The sequence below is a fragment of the Triturus cristatus genome, chromosome 5_2 (assembly GCF_964204655.1).
Source record: "Triturus cristatus chromosome 5_2, aTriCri1.1, whole genome shotgun sequence".
Lineage (NCBI taxonomy): Eukaryota > Metazoa > Chordata > Amphibia > Caudata > Salamandridae > Triturus > Triturus cristatus.
Genome location: NC_140588.1, coordinates 959,946,268 through 959,965,688, shown reverse-complemented (window position 1 = coordinate 959,965,688; position 19,421 = coordinate 959,946,268). Strand labels below are relative to the sequence as shown.

The following is a 19,421-nucleotide window of genomic DNA, read 5'->3' as shown; positions in this document are numbered from 1 at the left end:
TTAAGTGTAACTTAAGACCAAAACTTAAGATTGACTGAGACAAAACCCTAACTTTAGTACTCCTAAATGCCTTCTGTGAATACCGAAAGTCGTAAAGTTAGGATTTTGTTTCAGATTACTTTTGTGAATCGGGCAATACATTACAGGCCCAAACCACAGACAACCTCTTGGTTTCCAGACCACAAACACCAGTCAGGCTTTAGATAAACTGTGGAGCTGTGGTTACTGGCTCAAATTGCATCTTTATCCATCTCCACTGCTACAGAGATTGTCCACCCCTATCCAGGAGGATCATCTCTGCACCTTCATCTTCCCTGAGTTCCACCCCAGGAGAGGAGAGGTTAAGTAATGTAGAGGAAAAAGTGGTTGGTGTTAATTCCCGCCCTCAGCCTAAGCACTAACAGATTTCCACTGACCAAGCCCCTTCCAGATCATACCCCACCCATTGTCTATTCCATTTGCTGACCATTTGCCACTCTCGGTCCATAACCCTTTCCATAATGGCCCTGCCCTATGCATAGTAGCATTTTCCATGGTACTTTGTGAGAATCTGCACTTTGATTGGCAGTACAACACAGAGGGTAGTTCTTTTAGTGTGCATCTGTTGTTTAGGGTAACATACACCAAACCCTGACCTCTGCTCAGTTTATCATGAACTGAGGGTGCTAGGGTCCTACCCAGCAGGGCCCTTGTTCCATGATGACATAGTTAATACTGACTGTTTACTCGTTTGGTTCACATCACTTTGGCTTCACAGAGGTCGCCATGATCCAGTGGGCTTCTAGGTGTGTTTGGGCTCCTGGAATTTAGGGCTTCTTCAGAAGAGAAGAGCCCTGATGTTGCTTCCAGAACCAAAAGACTGAATGACCCGTGGAGATGGATAAATAACATACAACTCAATTGGATAATAGTTACAACAGTGCATCTGCAGCATACCTTATCACATTTGCATTCACCAATATTGGGAACACTGGCATATGGTCTCCTGGGGCTGGGATCACTGCCTCCTTAGTTATCCTCCAATTAATAATAATTCGGCAGGCTATTTGAAGGAAAGTCGAAGAATATCTGAGAGAAAATCCTATGTTTGTATTTTTTCACCCTTGTAATAAAATGCTAACTGGCTAGTGCTTGACAAAAATAGTGCTAAGTATGAATTCATTGAGTCCCAGGGTACAAGATCAACAATTATCCATGGCACAATTTAACACATGTGTTTTTTGGTGAGTCTTGATGTAGCCTGACAATATATGCTTTCCTTCATTATGCAGTATAAACGTAGTTTCCTTTACTCAGACTCCTTTACTAAAGCACAGAAGATAAGCTGCTGAGATAATTTTATGTCAGTAATCTTAGTGTGCATGTGTTGTTAGGCACATTGTACCTCCAGATAATGTCAGTAAGCTCCCTGCTGGACTGTCCTTTTCCCCTAAAGCATGTTTCAGAGCTCTCAATTTTCCCAGGTCCATATGTGAGTATCTAATCCAGTCCAGATTTTGGCATGGCATTCTGGGACTGTAGTCCTGTTTGTCCCTTGATGACATCAGAGCTACAAGTTCCAGAATCCAAAGCAAACACCTGGACAGGATGAGCTGCGCTCGTATGGACCTGGCAAACCTCAGGGCTCTGCAGTTCCCTATTTGGACATCCACTGGCAGTAGCAGGGATTCCCCCTCACTCTCAGGAGGAACCGCAAAGGATTCTAGTTACCAGTGACCATGTCACTGTGATGCCAACATGTTAATCTTTCCAATCCTAGGCTTTTCTTTTACAAATCAATTTTGGCAGGTGTGGCCTATCTGTTCAGTGAGCTGAAAGGAGATAACTCTCAGAATAACCTTATCTAGTAAAGAAATGCCCATAACTGGGAACTAAATATGTAAGTGATAAAGACTGGTAAAATGCATTGGAAAATACAGGTTAAACCAAGGTCATGCTAGTTGATCATGGACAAATCACATGAAATGTATTGGAAAATACAGGTCAAGCCAAGGTCATGCTAGTTGATTATGGACAAACCACAGATAAATTTGGTTTGTCATTGAACTTAAAAACTTAGCTTCACAGTACAGAATGGCAAAGGATAGTCTGCCTCTCTTTTTTGCTTTATTATTGTCCTTTAAGTACTTTATTCACATCTAATTACATCTCTACTTTATTAAATTAAATATACAGTACTAATAGGGTGCTATGTAAAATCCAAAATAAATGCAGTATGCAATATAGCCATCTGTTTCTGTCTTTTGAGGTAAATATCAACCCTTGTTAATCAAATTTTAATAATATAGTGTATTTAAGTTTAAATAGTGTTTATTAGAAAGACACGCGGCCAGAGACTCTGAAAAGGGCAAATGAGCAGCCACATTCATGATAATTTTGTATTTTAAACAATTTTATTGAGTTACTGAAAAAAGGATTGCCTAGTGCCTGAGGAAAACTTGCATTTTGACTTGCGAGGAATTTGTTTTGTCGAAGTTAAGAAAACAAAGTGAAGCATCAGTAGGAGTCTCGATCCTTCATAATCTCAGGGGTTCTAAGCAAGCAATTTTGCCAAAGTTTTCAGGTTCGTTTGTATGAAATCAACAAATTAAATACAAATTGGTAAATTTGTCAATATTTGATGTGAAGTTTCATCCTAAAGTTGGTATATTGTATTGTAATTGCATTTATATAATGCTTTGTACCCCTGAGGAGGTGTCCTAGCGCTTTTTCGGCGAGTAGCACGCTACTCCATAAAGAATTAATGGTGAATTAGTATAGTGAAATATGAAAGTAATTTGAGTGGTGGATACAATGAGTTATTTTTAGCATAAAATAACTCATTGTAAAGTATAAAGGTGTTCTTGTGATTTGTTTGCTTGTAAACTTTTTATTTGCTCCTTACAACAAACCATGTCATTTGCCTGAGCCCATGTTATTTTTTCCTTCTGTTTTGCACATCTTCCCTTGTTCATACAGGACACAGGCTTGTGTCCCACTTTGTGCATTAATGTATCAATGTTTGCTTATTAACGTACAAGTAAATAACTGACCTCTGTCCGGCTGGACAAGTCCCTTCAATATAGTACTGATCAAGTCTGTATTTATTTCTCCTATATATCTTGTAAAATTTCTAGGGACCATTGTTGTTCAAAATAAACATTTCTAAAAGGGGCATTTTCAGAATTATGACACAAAATCCAACTTTATCATTAAAGAGGGTTGAAAATTACAATTCATTTGAGGGTAAAAATCATGATTCTACCTGTTCCGAATCAAAGGTTATCACTTATTAAATATAATAAGGTAATCAATGTTATCTATGAGAAAGATAGGCCTAACAATAGTAAATAATACATTTGTGAGTTTTTCACTACCTGGACATGTAAAATTTAAAAGTACATGTCCACATTTTTTAAATACAATGCACTGTTTAGGGTTCCTTATATGTATTAAAAAGGGAGTTTTAGGCCTCACAAGGGGTTTATTTTGCCAGGTTGAATTAGCAGTTTAAAAATTGCACACACAGGCTGCAATGGCAGGCCCGAGATGGCTACTTAAGTTGGGAAGGGTACAATAAGTGTTGCAGGCCCGGAAGTAGCATTTAATTTACAGCTCCTGGATACCTGCAGTACTAATTTATTAAGGACTTATAAGTAATTTAAATATGTCAATTAAGTGTAAGCCAATTTTGCAATGATTTAAGTACCGAGCACAAGCACTTTAGCACTGTTTATTAGTGGTGAAGTGCACATAGTCCTAAAGCCAATAAAAACGAATTAAGCAAAACAGGAGGGGTGGAGGCAAACACTTTTGGGGGTGACCCTGCAGAAAGGCCTAGTTCAACAGGCATGGTCAAGTAAAATGTGTACAAGAAAAAAGAATAAGCTTTGTGGGGAAAATTCGTTGAGATGGGAATTTTGCTTTTTATAAAACCATCTGAATGAAAGTATTATAATTGTACAAATTGGCCAGTCTTGGCCTCCTGGACATCAGTCACATGTTCTTTGTGAGCTCACATACCGTGCAGGATTTCAAGGTTCACAGCTACTAAATGAGCCCTGTGGGAGATAAAACTCTTACGAGGTGAAATGTGTGTTTTTCAGGTATGTCAAAACGTATCTTCTACCAGACAAAGCACGGATGGGAAAGAGAAAGACTTCAGTCAAGAGGAGAACAATCAACCCTGTGTACAATGAAATCCTCAGAGTAAGAATACAACTTTTGTGGCACTGACTGTTAAATACTTGCAATGAAGTGAGCCTTCACTCCGCGTTTTAAAGTGCACTCTGATTGTTTTTTTAGTTGAAATTAAAATCTCTGTTTACCTTTCCTCTCTTCATATGTTTATGCACAAGTTTGCAAACTATTTGTAAAAGCTTTTTATCAGCAGACTATAAATAATTAGGAGATTAACTCAGCCAATCATATCGCTTAGAATGGCAGTAATATATAATGTTATTTTTCTGCATTCTGTGATTTGTAAAAGTTTGAAGTAGGGAAATGAACAGATTAATAAATAGGACTACTTTATCTGCCAGTGTTGGTGAGAATTGGGGTGTAAGCGCCTTGTGTAAAAAGCCCTTCTAAGTGAAAAACCCTAATAGCCGCTAATTTACAGGTTTTGCAGCCACGTCAGGGCTTTTTACAATGTACAAAACCCCTATAAGAGTTGGAAACGTCTTTCTGACTTGTAAAAAGGCTTTAGTGACCACTTCCGGATCACAAAAAGACGGACGTAAAACAGTAAACCCTACCTCCTATTTACAAGTTGGAAAGGTATGTATCAATGGTTTGTGACAGTATTGCCAATGTTGTTTTACTGGCTGCATGTGGATGCATGCTTTGTGACACACTCATGGCTGGCAATTTAGCAGTGAATTTTTTATTTAGGAACACCATGCCAAGATAGCTGGTGATGCGTGTGCATGCATAGTGAGCCTTGGCTGCTATTTCTTTTTTACCTCAAATCGTTTTTATTGAATTGTCAAGAAAAGAACAAATAAATGATAAACACAGTGATAAATAATAATGATCACAAGAATACAGACAAATAATAAAAAATCGGGAAAAATTACAAAAGAAGTAGAAAGGCAGCAAGTTATTCAAGTGTGTTACAGTTGGAGTTTCAGTTATGGAAGAAAGATATACATATCACAATCTTCATATAGCCCTACATGCTGGAATTGTAATACTCATGTTGGTAACCTTGCCCACATGCTATTCCAATGCCCCATCTTGGCTGCTATTTCTAATGTTATATCTAATCAAGAAGGGGGAGGCAGAAGAAGCTGTGATTCATTCAGCTTCCTTTTTGTAATACAAGTTATCAATAGGGAATGGATGACTCGACCTGAGTAACCAGGGTTAACACGTACTTGCCGTCTTTCGATAAAAAACCCTCATTCACGTACAAAAGCCGTGAGGCGGTATATCTTGGTTCTCCGCCTTATTAAAAACGTGACAGCATCATCATTGGGTTTCTTTGTCTCATATGCTATCCTCCACCTGGAGGAAATACCACTGGTTATTACAGTAGTGATCAGTGATGAAAACGTGAAAGTACTCTGGTGGGGTGAGTTAAAAACCTCATATTACCTAAACTGTGCCATTAATTAGTTTGGAATTGAAGTAAGTAAAAACAATGTTGTAAGTGTTGAGATGAGTTATTAGTCTAACGCACTGGATTATCCATAAAAACAGTTGACTTGATAAATACCAAATTGCCCCGGGGCACCGTAGGAAGAGCGAGCACAAGTCGCGCTGTGCATTGTAACCAGCAGGTTAATACGCCCGCCGACACCCCGAGTAAGTCCGCAATTAAGGACTTAAAGGTACTTTTTGACCTTTACTTATTTGGGTGAACCAATTTGGTATTCATCAAGGCTGTGACAATTCGCAACCTCCACACCCTTTTAGGTCCTGAAGAAGGCCCCCCGACCCGTCAGGGTAATTCTATGGGGCTGAAACATGTTGACCGTTTTTGTGGATAATCCAGTGCGCTAGACTAATAACTCATCTCAACACGCACAACATTGTTTTAACTTACCTGAATTCCAAACTAATTAAAGGCACAGTTTAGGTAATATGAGGTTTTTAACTCACCCCACCAGAGCACTTTCACGTTTTCATCACTGATCACTACTGTAATAACCAGTGGTTTTTCCTCCAGGTGGAGGATAGCATATGAGACAAAGAAACCCAATGATGATGCTGTCACGTTTATAATATGAGGGAGAACCAAGATATATCGCCTCATGTCTTGTGTACGTGAATGAGGGTTTTTTATCGAAAGACGGCAAGTATGTGTTAACCCTTGTTACTCGGGTCAAGTGATCCATTCCCTATTGCTATATCTAATGTACAGATGGCGGATGCTTATGTTACACCACTAAATTATATGTAAGAGAAATAACTATAAAAAGGCACACAACCACAAAAAAGGAAGTAAGTGCTCTGGCACCACACTGCAGCTATTAAACCCTCATATAATATATTAAATAGAGTTAAAAGTGGGATGGAGAGTGGGACAGGGATCATGAGAGAATGGAGTAAAAAAATAGCACATAAGGGCACAGAAAACAGCTGAGGAGAGTGTAAGAAAGCACAAGCACTGCCATAGAGTACTAAATACAAACTTATACAAGCATTGGTAAATACATTGCGTCTTTGCTTTAAAAGGCTGAGCTATTGTCTTGGACAATGCTTGTTTACCAATTACTAGCGAGGCGTATTCATGTCCGGCAATCTTGCAGTGTGCTTTCTATCAAACTAAATCCATTCCAAGATGGCTGCCAATGTGCATGCATGTGCCATGAAGCATTGCAGCCATTTTACAATTAACGTTCTAACAAAGCACACAAACATGTAGAACGGTAAATTAAAGGGGAAAAAGCAAAAATGAGGGTGCACCCACACGGAAATGAAAACAAGCAGTCCAGAAGCACGTTACAGTTTCTAAGCCATCATCAAATTGTTTGCTGATTTTAACCCCAAAACTTAATTTGTGTTTAACTCACACATAGTTACCAAAAAGCTGCCACGTGTTGCCACACAATGGCAGGCCATTTGTAAAGGTTAACTGGTTCAGTTGCTAATTTCTGTATTCAGGTGTTAACACAGAACTACTGAGGTGAAATCTTTAGCCAGACGGTGCCAACATATGTAAAAGAGTCAAAGTAATGAAGCCATACGGCCACATAATATGCTGCATTACGACACCTGATTTGCTTTTCTTACTTAATTAACTCAACCCTGTTGCATAACTGCAGTGGCCTTGATGATGTGTATTGGAAATTGTAGGTCTGTAGCTGAGACAGAAAAAAAGGAGTGGAGTTTAATATTTTCGTGATAGCAACTGTTTTTCGAATTGGTAGCTAGGAATCAAGCCCTTTTGGAGTTGCAAAGCCTGGAATTCACAAAATCATAGGCTTTGCAACCTCAAAAGGGCTTTTTGCAATATAGAGAACCCCTTTTATGAGAGGAAAAGTCTTTCTAACTCCTCAAAGAGCTTTATTGGCAAGTTCCGAATCACAAATGGAGGGCCGTGAAAGGAGTCAGAAAGGTATGTATCAATGGTTTGTGACAGAAATTGCACTCACAAACTATTGAAAAGTTAACAACATTCCCCTTGTGTCTTCCCAAACAGGAAATATGTTTTTAGAGTAGCACCTGTCCCTTTAATGTACCGGGCTGCTTTTAACACTGGGATTGGCAAAGTCAGTAAGCCTCAACTCCTAAAGACTGAGCTATTGGCTTTGCACATCTTCAGGGGTTGTGATAGTTCCCGTTCTTTCCTCTATCCCCACCAGCCTACCCAATGATACGCCATACCTGTGGCGTTCCCTCATAACCTCGCTGTGTATTTAGAACAGCCATACATTGTGTGGAAAATGTGGCACATACAAATCAAATATCAAGTGTTCATTACACAAGACAGCTTTACAGGGCTGAGCACAAGATCTCAACCATTATGTATTTATTTTATTTTAATAGTTTTATATAGCGCGAACATGACCCTTGCGGGTATCAGAGCGCTTTAGAGAGTTATAGCGAGCAGAGTAGTAAAAAACAGTAAAATCACACTCAGTAACAATTCAAAATTCACTAACAACCGAGTATCATAGTTCCGTCATTAAAAACAACATATTGTCATAGATCAGACCACTGCAAATACCAGGCAGTGTGGAGGAACAGGGGAGTAAGATGTTGACGCATAAGATCAATATTTTGTTGTGCATAAGTGTGGCTCAATGGTTAGAGCGGCAGACCCTGATGCAGAGGTCTGGCCCGGGACCAGGGTTCAATTCCCCGCCTCGGCGGGTCTTGGGCTCAAATTCCACGGACCTGACAATTCTCGCCTCGGTGCCTATTCCAATCATGGAGTCCCACTCTGCAACTCTGGGCAATAGCTTTCTTAATCTCCACAACGGCCCCCACAACGCTAAGGATGCCTGGCCTCCACCTTGGGGGTGCCCAGGAGTGGACACCTCACAGGGAAAGCCAGGATGGGTTCCACAGTGGTATTCGTAAAAGCGCCTTGAGACCCTTGTGGGTGAGTAGTGCGCTATACAAGTATCAATTTACATTTACATAATGAAAAGTATATTACTAAGAAAACGCTGATCATGATTGACAGGAACGGCTTCCACACTTCTACTGCAGAAACTTGCGTTTCCGGAGTTCTCTCAAAAGCCCGGATACACGGCATTTGGTTGCCTTCAAGTTGGGAGACAAAACTGATCTAGATGGGATATTCTTCACACTTTACTGCCTTGTATACAGCTCTTTTATAATGCAGGACACACCTTTACAGTCTGTGCAGCACGCGTCTGGGTTACCTCACTGAGACCTCAGTGTCACCAATGTCCAAGGTACTGCTGGTCACTGCGACACAAGCTGCTGCGAGGAAGCCTGCCTTTATCCGAACACCCTTGTCTACTGGACAGCCAGCAGGAAGGCTCATGTAGGGTGACCCACCTCGTGGATTTGCCAGCACAGTCCCAGCTTTTCACCACCTGTCCTGGCAAATTTCAATAAATTTACCAAATGTGTCGGTTTTCATAAAAGGCCGACTAAGCACAGAGGGAGGCAAGTTTTCATGTGTTCCAGTTCAGGAGAACTTAGCTGCCCTTCGCAGAAAAGCAATTTAATTAACAAAGATGGGGAGAGGATTTGGCCTAACGGCTAGGACGGTCGACCTCGAGTCTGGGGAACTGGGTTCGAGTCTCGGCAATGACGCTGAACATCCTGTGATTCTGGGCAAATCACTTAATCTCCCCGTGCCTAACAAAAATAAATGTGTCCTCATGTAATGCAACTGGTGCTATCTAAAGCGCTCTGATACCCGATTCGGGTCAAGTTCGCGCTATATAAAACTCAGTAAAAAAAAGAAAAGATGATACTTTGTGTAAAAGTTGCATTTAATTCCCCTTAGTGCCTCTCTGTCTGTGTGTTGCAGGTTGGTGATTCTTGTCAATTAAGTCATTCTCTACCCCCCAGGTTGATTCAAAATTGTAGTCCTATGTCAGTGTTTGTGGAATGTCCCAATTTTTGGTATTCAAGATCTCGTCACACTAGGCTCGGTTCTATCTGTATGCTGGGCATGAAGGCATAAGACAATCAGGCACTCAGGGAGACATTTATTAAAGGACTGTCATAACCACATCCATAAAGAGGTCATGTCGGATTAGTAGACAAACTATAAAGTAGTATCTGGGAGAAGCAAGACCGAAAGGAATAGCCATTGAATCTGCACACCGATCACCTCACAGGCTCATTGGCTATGGTCTCTCATTACAGTGGCCCACTGATGCCTTTGTTAGCACCAGAATAGTCCTTCTGCATGTATCTTCTTCTAGCATCGTTTGGCTGGCCGCTGGGCTGGGCTGGGTGATTCAGGTTGCCAGACCGCTGATTAGTCTGTCTGCAAGGAAGGCACAACATATGCAAGACAATGTATGGCTTTTGGGACTGTAAATGCAGGGGTGGAGGTCTGCTGTCCTTTGCAGGCCTGCATCCCTGCCATTCACTGGTGTCACCACTTGTAAACTGCCTAATTACCAGGACTCGTTGCAACCCTCTGCTAATGGACAATTTAACATGAGGCGTATTAGTACATCAGTTGTGTTGCTGATTGCACACACATTTGCACACAAATCGACTCGTGTGCGAAATGCACATCATGGTTTGCGAAGGGGTATTCGTAGTGCCCACATGTTTTTGGCAATTAACTGCAGTTAATTGTCCTTTCCTTACATCATACGCCCTAGCCATTACTTTTGGGGCCCAAATAAGCGGGGTAATTAAGAGTGGCTGATGCAATGGTTAATGCAATGGGTTAGGAAAACCAAAAATGCTTCATTTCTTTTGACCAAATAAACCCATTGAGATTGACCTAATTGGATCTACAATACTCTGAACACCAAACAATAAATAGGAGTTCAAAGCTTTATAATAGCTGTGTTAGTTTAGTCTCTTGCACTGTTACAAATGTAAGTACTCAAAAGTCAGGTTGGGCATCCTTTGTTCAAGCAAGAAACTGTGCATGTGCTTTGCTTTCACAATTTGCACGCAAAACGCCTACTGGGTGATATCAGAGGACGCTTTAATATAAATGTTCAAACTATAAATAGTGACAAAGAGACCTACGCGTGTAAATTGAATAGGGTCCATAAATATTTTAGAGTATCAATGTTTTCCCACCTTTTTTGGTATTACTTCATAAGATTTTCTATTTGAAAATTGACAGCAATCTCTGCAAAGTTTTCTCTCCTATAGCCTAAGAGCCCGACGTAGAGGGCTCTACTGCGATTAAAGGCTCGCTCCAATCAGCAAAGGCTTTTAGCAAGGAACCTGGCCTTTATTGGCTAGTAGAGCCCACTATGGAGGGCTCTAAGGCTATTAGAACATTCTAGAGGGCAGAGTGTTCTAATTTGTGGTACAAAGGCCTCACAGAGCCCGAGGGGTTTGAAATCTCCTCGGGCTCCGTGAGGCCTTTGTTCACAGCAACAGCTCTGGGCAAACATTGGAATGTTGATGCTCCGGGCTTCTACCAGCCGTTAAAAGCCCAGAGCACTCCGTTGTCTTCAATGGAGCGCTCAAAATTCCAATGTTCTAATTAGGATTAAGTTCACAACAGATTACTTTTATTTTTTATTGCACAGTCATTTTGACTTCCTCTCACTGTTCCTATTCTTCAGGTCTCTGTGAGCATTCTCTAGATCTGTGTGTCCATCCTCAAGAGGTCTGTGTTTTATCCTCAAGGGATCTGTGGCTATTCCCAAGTTCTCTTGAATATCTAGTCACCCATACGCAAGGTGTCTGCGCTTATTGCCACTGTGCCAATCCTCTTCTCAAGATCACTGTGAACATCTTCAAAGTCTCTGTTTCCATCCTCACGGTCTATGCTCCCATCCTCACCTTGCCTGTGCTCATCCTCAAGGTCTCTGTGCACATTTCAGATGACCTTGAAATAGTCTTATAGTTGTTCATGTTCTTTTATTGTTTCTTTGATTTTCTACTGTGGATTTAAAATGTCTTACCTTCTTTCCAACTTCTTTATGTTGATATGTTCCTTCCTTAATTCTTTCCCCATCAGAGGTATGTCTCATACATATGACTCCCTAGCTCCACTCTTCTGCATTTAGAGCATTGTTGCTCTTTGTGCCAGGCCTCTTGCTTCCTTCTTTGTGGAGTCAGTGGTTTACGTTATTCAGTTGCAAAAACTCCGCTGTGTAGCACAATCCAGTTGTAAAATGAGGTCAGGCTAGCAAGCGGCAGCCATTGATTTCACAGCTCAGGTTTCAAAGCCACTAATGTTGAGCTGCGTTTTGTACACTCAGCCCAATGAATATTTAAGCATTGATGAGCCTCACAGTATAACCTTTACACTGTTTCAGTAATGCATTTGTCACTGTTGATTTGCTCTAGTTTCACTGCAAGAGTTCAATAAGTGGTAACCTGCTAATGAGGGCAGCGGATCGAACTGTGCTTCAGTTTATCCAGAAGTATCATTTAAAAAATCATATTTTGGTGGGCAAGATAAGGATATGCATACCAGAATGCTCTCTGAACCAAACATGCTTTAATATGTATTTTCAAATGTACTTCTCAGCCTTTCGAATGTGCCAAGTAGAAGTGCAAAAAAAATGTCACTGTCGGGGTGATCTTAACTTCTGATTCTTGAGAATTGCTACAGCAGAATGAATATAGCCTCTGCCTTTTATGGAAAACAAGCAGGTTCATCCCAGATGTAGAGCCACATATCCTCTGATGCAGTGAACTTGTAAAAGAATGAATGCCGGTGCCCAGGGCTCTGTTCAAAAGCCGCGGCTGGTGCAACTGAATGTCAGCACACCTAGCTCAAAGGTTGTGTAGTCCTAAATCCACCCATGCCCTTTTAATCCACAAGCAGACTCCCTCTTCCTCTTTATCTCACTCTTGCAGGTTCCTGCTTTCTCCCTTGTGATGGTTTTTCCCTCTTTCTCTTCCCCCGTCGTTTGCTCTGTGTGTTTTTCCATCTTTTCCTCCCGTAAATGTCTGATGAAAAGTAAGTGCTGGTGGTTCCCACTGGCAACCACGGGCTCAAACTGAGCTCTGATGCCACATGCACTTCTTGCCCATAACCAGACAGATGCAAAATACTGTCCTTTCATACCCACACTTCCGGTATTTAAGGTTGTTCCATTGAACCGTTGACTGCTAGGAGGCATTTAAAGGATCCAGATAAGGCACAAACACGTTGGCTAGGGCTAGACGGCCTCAATGCCTCGAGCCAATGTAATACACTTGAATACCTACCTTCTATCCAACATCCCATCGCTCCAAAGGCATTCAGAGGTGCTAGTAATGTGGTGTCTCACTGAGTAAAATAAAAGAGTGATGCTTGGAATACCTAAATTAAACTCAGCTAACGGTTGTCACTCTGAACCACAATCCATTCTATTGTTTTATGGTCATTGGGCCGCATCATATGGAAATCAGTCTTGGTCCGGTAGGAAAAGTCCAACCTGAACTGCCACAAAGTCATCCTATATCAGTTTCAGAGGTGTTAGGACTCAACAGAGAGGTGCAGCTTGAGTTCTGTGGTACAATGAGTCGAGAACCCACATCTGAGCATGCCCTATCGCACTAAAGGAATCTCACTGAAAAAAATTTAAAAAGCGATGAGCGGCATGCATGAGTTAGTCTGTCCAAACTGGCCAGCCATGTCCATTCCAACAAGGAACAAAAGCAAAGCAACTAAAGACCAGTTTTGGCCTCGTTGGCTTCATCAGTGAAGAGTTGCTTGAGTCCAGTGATACCGAAGCATGGAAAATAGGGCTTTACAAAAGCCTTTTTTAAATAAATACAGATACAAGTGAAGACAGCTAACAATTGGTGCAAAATGTAAATAAGAAAACAGCCCTCTAACTTGTTCTTAATTTTCTCTGGCTGCAGTACAAAATAGAGAAAATGGTTTTGCTGATCCAAAGGTTAAACCTTTCGGTGTGGCACAATGACCCACTTGGGCGCAACAGCTTTTTGGGAGAGATGGAAATTGACTTAGCGAGCTGGGACTGGAGCAATATAAAGCTGAACTGGTACACGCTGAAACCACGGGTAAGTACCGCTCTGGTAGCATTATGTATGAGCTATAAATTCATTAAAACACTCTGCTAATAAAAGCATTGACAAATCTATTGATGCACTCTGATGTGTTCTTGAATATGGCTGCCTCAGAAAGTAAATGGCAATATAGTCTAACAAAAGCAATAATGCTGCTGGTATGTTGGTAAATAGGAAATTCTGTAAAGGTTATTTATTTATTAACCATGCACACTGCATTAATAATGGCTATTTTGATTGCAACAGTTGGTGACATATAGACATTCTGGCACACGTTAGTACCTCACAAGATAACTGTTTTTAAGTTAAGTGGGTTTTACTGTCACAAGAATCCCTGAGCCTTATGTCTTGAAATCTGTGATATTAGATTGTATGCACTGCATGATTATTACCCTTGAATCACAATGTGAGTGAGTAGTTGCTCCACCTTAACTCATGCCTGTGCATTTCATTATGCCAATAATTTATAGATCTTATTAGGAAGACATTATTTGGGAGGAAACACATGGAAGGCAACAGAAATAGAAGACTTCTGCTAGCTCTGAATTCCAACAGAAAGACCCTAAAAAGATTTGATATTTTATGTATATGCTCAGAATTTTGGGTTTAAAGGAGTTTGGGAAGTATGAGACAGCAGATCACAGTACCATAATTGCAGGTGGTAAACGAAAAGGCCCCAAGGGAGCAAGGGAGTCTGCAAAATGGGCTCGTAGGAGCAAGAGCCTGCATGATGACCCCCGAAAGTAAGAGCATATGCAAGATGGCCCCAGGAAGGGTATTAGAGATATACCTGAACAATGACATTATAGAAGAAGTCCCCAGGGAGGCACTCCAGGCTCCCAGGAATGGCAGCAGAAAGGGAGAGGATATATTTAAGATGAACCCGGAAATCAGGGAGAGCATTAGAGATGGTCCCAGAAAGGAAGAGAATACAACAAGAATGTCTCAAAAAAGAGGTGCTTTCAAGATCATCTCAAAGTGGAGGCGTATACAAGAAGGTGCAGGAAAGGAGGGGTATATAGGATGGCCCCAGAGGGAAGGGGTTACACAGGTGGACCCCTAAAGAGAGCATATTAGAGGAGGCACAAAAGTGGAGAAGGTATTCAGGAAGGTCCCAAATATAGGGAGTTTTACAAAATGGAATGAGAAAGAAGGGGGGTATATAATATGAGGCCCAGAAACGTAGGAGATATACAAATCATTGAAATAATCCAATTTTGACTCAACGCTTTTAAGGCACTCAATATAACAAACCAGACCCAGACTCATCTCCCTTACAAAAATATTCAACCAGATCACCCCAGTCCAGCAACATTTACATTTACACTGTGTAGTAACGAGGTCCACGCAGGAAGGATGGCATTCAGGAAGCTTTATTGAAGATAGTTACATGTTGATAGTTCCAGAACAGCAAGGAGTTAGATTCTGTAGAGCAAGTAGAAAAGCTCTGTAAAGCAGCCCCACCAGGAGCAGCCTGCATGCTGCTCAGCCCATTCTCAGCTGTCACTCAAAGCCTCTCAGGCACCCAACATTCCAATCGCATCATAACGCCAACATTCCGAGCAGCACACACACAAACACACTGGCTGGCCAGGGGGAGTAAAGGGCATAACAAGAACATGAGTAGGATGCTACACACTGGTTACTCATTGAAACGAGAATTATATTCAAAATTGGTTGCCTAGTGTATAAAGCCAAACATCTGACTAAACCTGCCTATCTTTAAAACCTACTTTGTATCTCAGGTGAGCAAAGAGGGCTCAGAATCAGAAATATTTTGTTATTGGAAGTATTAAGATTCAGAACTTTCTAGCTCTAAATCAGTCTTTCATAGGAGACACCAAAGCTTTCAAATACTCCTCTTGCTGATTTAAGGCTTAAATGTTCTTTTCTGTTACCAAACATCCACCATTTACAACTAAGATGCCTTCCTAGCTGTGTCTGACAAAGCTATTTTGACCTTCTTGCCCCTTCGATTCCTAATTATTTTTTAACAATATAGTTTGTTTCTGTTGTAATGTAAAGCACCTTATTGCTTTTGTGCTGTAGGTGCGCTACTTACTGTCAAATAAGTAAATAAATATTAGATATGACCTGAGAAAGGAGGAATAGAGATGATCCTGTACTGAACTGATTAGTTTACTCTGACTGTCGACCTGGCCATTCTTGTAAAGGACAGAGCAGACTTCTAGGAGCTTCAACTTAGCATAAAGGGTTTAGAAGTGAAATTATAGAAGGATTTTGATAATGATAATTCCTGTTGGACCTGACATCCTTGGTGTGATTTTCCCCAATATTTTGTCTTAGGTTCTCCATTTTTTGCCAACTTCTGTTTTTGCCCGCCTTGAGACTCTGCACATTTTACCAGTGCTAACACATGGTAACATTGGCTTATCAAACACAAGGAGACGATGGACGGAGCGCTGAATCTTTTCGACACTCGCCCCCCAGTCACAGATCTGGGTCGAATCCATCATCGTTTTTTAGCTCACTTCGCCACCCAAGTTCACACCCAGCCATATGCAAATCAGACTTGACCCTGTGCCTCATTGGAAGTGTCCAGCCCGCACTGCCAAGCCAGGTCTTCCCTCGCTCGAAACAAGCACCCTTGGACCGGTTTTAGGGTAATACCCCCCAATAGCCATGCTAGCTTGAATCCAGTGGCAAGTAAGCTTTGTTTCCATCACAGTTCAGAATTACAACAGCTGAATGTGTAAAGTTCACTTACAGGTATTTACATGTTGTTGTGTGGTAGGAAAAAAGCACTTCCTACAGCCTTTCATTTTCTTTCACGCTTCATGTACCCTAGCCGGAATGTCACATAATTCACTTTACTTTCAGCTTCTCTGACTGAAAAGTAAGAGCTGGTTGTGAACACTAGTCCCTATATTAAAAAATAAGCAGCAAAAGACATGACTGACATTTGACCTCTGTTTGACCTCTGTCTTTGAAGCGTAGCAAATGTGAGATGATAAATACAGAATTTAAAGGCACCTTTATTTTATTTTTTTATCTTTGGCAACCCACTAAAAATCTTCTTACGACTCACCAAATATAGGCTCACGACGACCCACAGTTTGGGAAACACTGTTCTAGTTAATTACGGACAATTTGTCCAGTCCTGAACTTTTCACCTACATATCTTATCATATACGTTAGTCTAATTACTTCAGTGGAAGCAAAACAGGACCAGGGCCGGACTGGTTGTTGCGGGCACTGGGCATTTTCCCGGTGGGCCGCCAGGGTGGAGGCTGGTTTTGGGCCCCTGGGAGGCCATTTTTGTTACCGGGGGCCGGCAATATCGGCCCCCTGTAACAAAATCAGCTTTTGCGAACAGCTTGGCAGCAACCCCCCCAGGGGCCGGCCGAGCACTTTGCCAAAGCCCGTTTCGGTTCCCAGTCCGGCCCTGAACAGGACCGCAAGAGCCAGAATGTATTAGGCTACCACGCTAAAGTCCAGGACGTGAAGCTGCCTATAATGACCTGGAGTGAGGTGGTCATCCTACTCAGGGAGAAAATAAGGTCACTGCAATCAGGAGATGGACAATACAGCTTTATTTACAGTTCCTTGCTCATAACATTGTAACACACACATATTTTTCCATATTTATTTGTGGAATAGTTACTTCTATCTTTTACTAGTAGAAACCTGACTCTGTATTTCCATGATGCACTCAAGCAAAAGTAAAAAGAAATTTCTACAATTACCACTGCACTCTAAATGACACAGTTAAGGATCCGAGCTAGAGAAGAGTGGTAACAGGTTATCCACCAAAAAAAGGAGAATGTACCATCCACCCTCGTCTGTCTTACTCTTCCTCATTTAGGGAACGCCATGAGGGAGTTATTCACCGTAGGGAACACCTGTGTGGCGGTCCTGGTGCTGATGTGAATGGGGTCAGACAGGCTCCCCAAATTACAGTGCCCATCCAATGCCATTTCCACCATTGTCCTCCTTTTAGTTTTAAAATCACTAATGCAATATTGCTTAGAGTCCATAAATCCATAGTATTTAGTTACACAATTCTGATCAATAATATGAATTAATTACAAGAATGTTTACATCAGTTTTACACAATGAGGAAGCAATCATTTGGGATTTGAGAAGTAAAGTATTTACTCTTACCCTGATATTTTTACAGATTTGTGACAGAATGTTTTATTGATGTGATTGCAGTCTTGCCTACAGACAGTTTTAGTTGGCAAACCGTCCTCCTGTGTCTGATATAGACTTATAGTTGGCTTTGTGTAAGCTCCTTGCTCCTAATGTAATGACTTTCATGTCTCTCTCGGTTCTTTGCTGTTGATTCGATGACTTTCCTCTTTTCCTCCTTATGCTTGCATTTGTTCCACCTTTCTGTCTCACTGAGTTGCATCCATAACCCTTTTGACAAAAGAGAGAAGGAGCTTGTTGAAGCCAGGTATTGTCCTTCAACTGCATCTGCAGCCAGTCAAGTTCATGTTCAAATTAACGGTGCTGCAAAATTGTCCAGATGAAACGTAATGTAGATAAGCCACAAGTGTGTCACAGTGACATTAAAAGTAATTGACTCTTCCTGCAGACAAATTTAAGATGTGCCATGGTCTAATGTATTGCACCCAATCTGCCTTTATGTTTCAGAGCATTTCTGCCATCAATGGAGTGGATCACCGCGGAGTAATGAATTTGTCAATTAAATACATCCCACCAGGAAGCTTAGGTAAAAACATGGTGAAATTAATGGCTTGCTAATTCCATTGCTTGTCGTCTATGTTGTGGCTAATTAAACTGGAGCAGATAATGCCTTTTAATATTAGCATATATGCATAATTACCATTTCCTACACTAGAGTCTTTGAATGTGAAGAACCTTACAGCGCACAATGCTAAATCTTAAACATTATAGGTTTGAACTTTTAGTATATACAACCAGTCATCTTCTTTGGAAGCAGTATATAAATTCTTACATCAAGTAAACATATAAATATAGAGATATATTTACATTGATGTCAGAATTTATATACAGCTTCCAAAGATTTGTAAATATATATATATATATATATGTTTTACACCAGGATACAATCCGAGTATTCTCCGAAATAAATCCAGCGGCACACCAAGGACAACACAATACGCCTTTATTGTGTCACAAAAACAGAACTACGCGTTTCGGCGAAGCCTTTGTCAAGTTACTGACCTGTGCCCAAATTCCCCTAGAAATACAGGTCAAAGTTCATAGACATGAAAGAAAAACTTTGCGAGCGCCCCGTTTGAAACAAAACAATAACAATTACATTCATCAATGATCGTTTTTGAACCAAATATGTGCAATTAGAATTCACAATTATATATTTTATAAAGGAATAACTTATTTTCAGTTTTCGAAAAAAACATAAGTAATAAACCCAAGGTTATTATTATAATTATCTCCTAGGCAAGTGCCTATGTCATCTATTGTTGCACATCTATTGTTGCCCAAGTTATGCATATTTCATCAAAAAAAGTAATAATAATACTTTTTTTGATGAAATATGCATAACTTGGGCTGTTGTATGACATAGGCACTTGTCTAGAAGATGTTGACATTGTGGGTACATTACCCTGGTCAGCGTAATTATGATTGCTTGTTTTGTGTGTATTTTTTAATCTTCCATGAATCCGAAAGGGCCGTATATCAAGTTCTTTTCAAGTTTTTTTCGAGTCGTCATGCCCGTAATCAATTGATCATGAAACTCTTCTGCTTGATAAAAAATGTGCAACAATAGATGACATAGGCACTTGCCTAGGAGATAATTATAATAATAACCTTGGGTTTATTACTTATGTTTTTTTCGAAAACTGAAAATAAGTTATTCC

The 19,421-nt window shown here is 40.7% G+C and overlaps 1 protein-coding gene across 2 annotated transcripts in view; it reads left to right on the top strand.

Moving 5' to 3' along the window:
* Window positions 1–19,421, top strand: part of LOC146829470 (synaptotagmin-like protein 2) — a 704,022-nt gene that overhangs the window by 591,100 nt on the left and 93,501 nt on the right. For both annotated transcript variants that reach the window (XM_085608155.1, XM_085608153.1), the window contains exons 12-14: window positions 4,086–4,188; window positions 13,420–13,581; window positions 18,208–18,286. In XM_085608155.1, coding sequence (XP_085464281.1) covers window positions 4,086–4,188; window positions 13,420–13,581; window positions 18,208–18,286 — 344 coding nt within the window. The remainder of the gene's footprint in view (window positions 1–4,085; window positions 4,189–13,419; window positions 13,582–18,207; window positions 18,287–19,421) is intronic.